The 3,619-nt window shown below is 51.3% G+C and overlaps 1 protein-coding gene across 1 annotated transcript; it reads left to right on the top strand.

The window, feature by feature from the left end:
- The first annotated feature begins 490 nt into the window (after positions 1–490).
- Positions 491–3,049, top strand: LOC109752682 (protein YABBY 5). The gene is made up of 7 exons (XM_020311581.4): positions 491–1,042; positions 1,134–1,307; positions 1,415–1,604; positions 2,155–2,203; positions 2,307–2,382; positions 2,501–2,581; positions 2,679–3,049. The coding sequence occupies exons 1-7, from the start codon at positions 902–904 to the stop codon at positions 2,778–2,780; spliced, it is 813 nt and encodes a 270-aa protein (XP_020167170.1). The 5' UTR covers positions 491–901; the 3' UTR covers positions 2,781–3,049.
- The last annotated feature ends 570 nt before the right edge of the window (positions 3,050–3,619 follow it).

The raw sequence follows: 3,619 nt of genomic DNA, 5'->3' as shown, positions 1-3,619 counted from the left end.
CCGCCGGATCACAAAGATTCACACAGTGACGGACAACCGATCATCGGCCGGTTCGAGCGCGAAACAGGACTGCGGGCACTGTTGGTGCCAAACGCGCCGAGCGAGCTGCGACCAGACCAGAGCAATCCAGAGAGCACGTCGCGGAGCGGGCGGTCAGGTGGGCCGGCCCACTGCGGCGGGCGGGCGGGCGATGGATCCCCACCACGCATTCCGGCCCTGCCCTGCCCTGCCCGCTTTTCAGAGCGAACAGTCCCAAGATGCTAGCTACCGGGCACTGTGGCGGCCACTGTTCCCTGTCCGGGCAGAGGAGAGGAGAGAGCGGGACTGGACGCTTTGGCTTTATTGCCCCCCTCGGCTTTCCCAATCTGCCCCTCGCTCGCTGGCCCTGCTACCTCCATCCATTCCCATTCCTTGCCTCTCTCGCCCGCTCTGGCTCTCGCGCGGGCGAGCAGGAGCAGGGGGGGGGGGGGGGGGGGGGGATCCCGGCTTTCAAATCACCAGAGGCAACAACGACGACGACGACAGATCCGAGGCTTTCTCGAATCGGCCAGGTCAATCAAATCCATCAGGAGTGCCCATCAAATCAAATCGCCTCACCTCACCTCAACTCATCACGTCTCGTCGACAAGACTAGAGTATATGCGCATCCGTTCATCCACCCCCACTGCCGTTTCCCCCACTATATAAACCCTCTCCCATCCCCACCACTGCTCACTCCCAAGCATCCATCCCCTCTCCTCTCCTCCGGCGTCTTCCTCCCCCCCACCCCCACCCCCTCCCCTGATCAAAGCACGCGCCGAGCAAGCTAGCTAGCGGCTGCACGCGCGCGCAGGTGGTGGTGTGGTGGGCGCATACATACGATTACTGTACGCGCGACGCGGCTTTGCTTGTCGCCAGCACCATGATGTCCTCGCCCGCGGAGTCCGAGACCAGCTTCTTCCCGGACCACCTCGCGGAGCAGCAGCAGCAGCAGCAGCCCCCCTTCGGCGAGCAGGAGCAGCTGTGCTACGTCCACTGCAACTTCTGCGACACCATCCTCGCGGTACGCCTCCGTCCGATTCGCGCCTCAGTTCGCTCGTTTCCACCCTCTCGTCTCACAATCTCTTGTTCGTCCGTGTGGCGTGTGCATGCAGGTGGGCGTGCCGTGCAGCAGCCTCTTCAAGACGGTCGCCGTGCGATGCGGCCACTGCGCCAACCTGCTCTCCGTCAACCTCCGGAACCTCCTGCTCCCGGCCTCCGCCAACCAGCTCCCCTTCAGCCCGTCGCTCCTCTCCCCGACCTCGCCGGCGTCCCCGCACGGCCTCCTGGTATGAATATATAACCTATTATTATGCGTTGGATTCTTAACTTGTACAGCGTCTTTGAACTGATGGTAAATATTTGCTAACTTAAATTGATTACTTGACTCCTGCAGGATGAAATGTCGTCGTTCCAGGCGCCGTCCAGCCTACTGACGGATCAGGCCAGCCCCAACGTGAGCAGCATCACCAGCAGCAGCAACAGCTGCGCCATCAACACGCCGGCCATGTCGATGATGCCGCCGCCGGAGAAACCCGCGCAGAGGGAGCCCCAGCAGCGGAAGAGCGCTGCGTCGGGGACCAAGCGTAAGTGCCAACCTCAGTTCTAAGAAACCATTCTTCTCTTCCTGCTGCCGGTCGTACGTACTAGCCGCTAGTCAAAGCACCTTGATGCCCTGGGCCGGAGAACTCCGGGGTCCGGGCGCCGGAGCATGCATGTGCAGCTCCACTGTTCTTGGTAGCACGCCACGCATAGCATACAGCTCCTCTTTATGCATTCTGTCTCTCTTTTAAGGATTCTTTCTGGGCGGTCAATGGAGTTTTCGAGTGGAAGAGGCCTGTTGAATAGTTCGCTCACCGGCCCAATAGTACCTTTTGTCCGTGGAGGAAATTTTTTTCCCAAACTCCAACGTTAAAATATGCACAGTGCGAGATACTATAGGAGAACTAAACTAAATAAATGCAGAGGGCATTAGGAATCAGAAACATAATCAGTTCTGTAAGTTCTGTAGGGGTACCAATGGGCCGCCAGGTTGCACTTGTCTGATCTTTCTCCTTGATCCGTGCTGTTCCTGAAGCTACCAAGTACTGTTTCTCCTTATTTAATTTTAATGCTGCTTGCCGTGATTATCTGCAGATCCAGAGAAGCGGCAGAGAGTTCCCTCGGCATACAACCGATTCATCAAGTGAGTGATCAGTGGTTCATTCTAGTTCCCCGTTTTAGCTTGCATCTTCTCTCTGGCAAAATGCATATGCATGATGCATGGTTTCCTAATCCTATGTACGCAGAGACGAGATTCAGCGTATCAAGGCCAACAATCCGGACATCACCCACAGGGAGGCTTTCAGCGCAGCTGCCAAGAATGTAATTAACTTCATCTTCTCTATTTCTCATTCTCAGCAAACATTTTGATCGGATCGGGTTCGATCTTTGATTTGTTAAATGCTTTGTGTATTTATCATCGATCTTGTGCATGCATCAGTGGGCTCATTTTCCACACATCCATTTCGGTCTGATGCCGGACCAAGGCCTGATGAGGAAGACCAGCATCCAAAGCCAGCTGGTAAGGAGGCCCTAAAACCTAATCCTATAGGACTATGTCCGTGCAGAATCAGGTTGAGCAGCTAGCACTTATGTTCTCCTTTCTGCTGTGTACGTAGGACGGGGCTGGGGATTGCATGCTCTTCAAGGACAGTCTCTACGCAGCGGCGGCGGCTGCAGCAGCCACAGCGGCATCTAGCATGGGCGCCACTCCGTTTTAGCGTCTTCCGATAGAATATATTGCCTTAATTTTCGCTGCATTCTAGCTAGGGTGCTGGGAGATCAAGAGATCTTGAGATGTATCGTATCGTATCTACGAGTACTCTTCTAGTTTTCGTTGCTTCTTCCTGTCTTTTGCCCTTTCCCTAGTCCTACATGTTCGCCTATCAGCTAATGAGGTTGCTGTGTTTGCCATCTCTTATCTTATGGACATAAAATAGATCGATCTAGTCGTCGCACATTATCGTTTTAAATTAGTTCATAATCCTAACTCCGGCTTTCTACTAGTTACATATCTGCTGAATAATTGAACATGTGTGGGATTTTTATCCTTCGAATTCCTCAAATTACTAGTGACATGTATGCTACTATAGGATTTTAGATGCACTTTTTATCCCGAAAAGGTTGTTTTAGATTTGTCAAGATACGGATGTATCTATACACTAGGCCAAGGGAGTATAAAATTTCAGGAACAATAGAATTGTATGGTGAAGAGCTAAAATCATATACTCTAAAGACCTCCTAAAAAGTGCATCAAAGCACTATATATACTTATCACAAGATTGGATGTTTCTCAAGCAGTTTCAAACTGTACAACAACTTAACCAAACAAGAAAATCATAGTCCGCGTAACCAAATATATGTAGCAAATTAAAGCTAATCTCGTATAACAAAAAAACAAATATTATGTAGTTAATCACATTGTAGGACCCTAAGACATCTAGTTTTGATATCATTGCTCAAGCATTTCAATTGGGCCAAAACCCAAACTTGATTTAGTCAATATTTTTAAATTTGTAGTTATAGTGTAATATTCTATCGAATGACAATTAATATAAAA

Source organism: Aegilops tauschii, chromosome 2 (genome assembly GCF_002575655.3).
Source record: "Aegilops tauschii subsp. strangulata cultivar AL8/78 chromosome 2, Aet v6.0, whole genome shotgun sequence".
NCBI classification, from domain to species: Eukaryota; Viridiplantae; Streptophyta; class Magnoliopsida; order Poales; family Poaceae; genus Aegilops; species Aegilops tauschii.
Note: the sequence above shows the minus strand (reverse complement) of the source record. Positions and strands in the feature narration are given on the sequence as shown.

What these genes read in the sequence shown, in the direction of transcription:
- LOC109752682 (XM_020311581.4), top strand. Translation starts at nt 902, where the DNA reads ATGATGTCCTCGCCCGCGGAGTCCGAGACCAGCTTCTTCCCGGACCAC. An exon ending in TCTGCGACACCATCCTCGCG is followed by an intron (nt 1,043 to 1,133) that starts GTACGCCTCCGT and finishes GTGTGCATGCAG; the next exon opens with GTGGGCGTGCCGTGCAGCAG. An exon ending in CGTCCCCGCACGGCCTCCTG is followed by an intron (nt 1,308 to 1,414) that starts GTATGAATATAT and finishes TGACTCCTGCAG; the next exon opens with GATGAAATGTCGTCGTTCCA.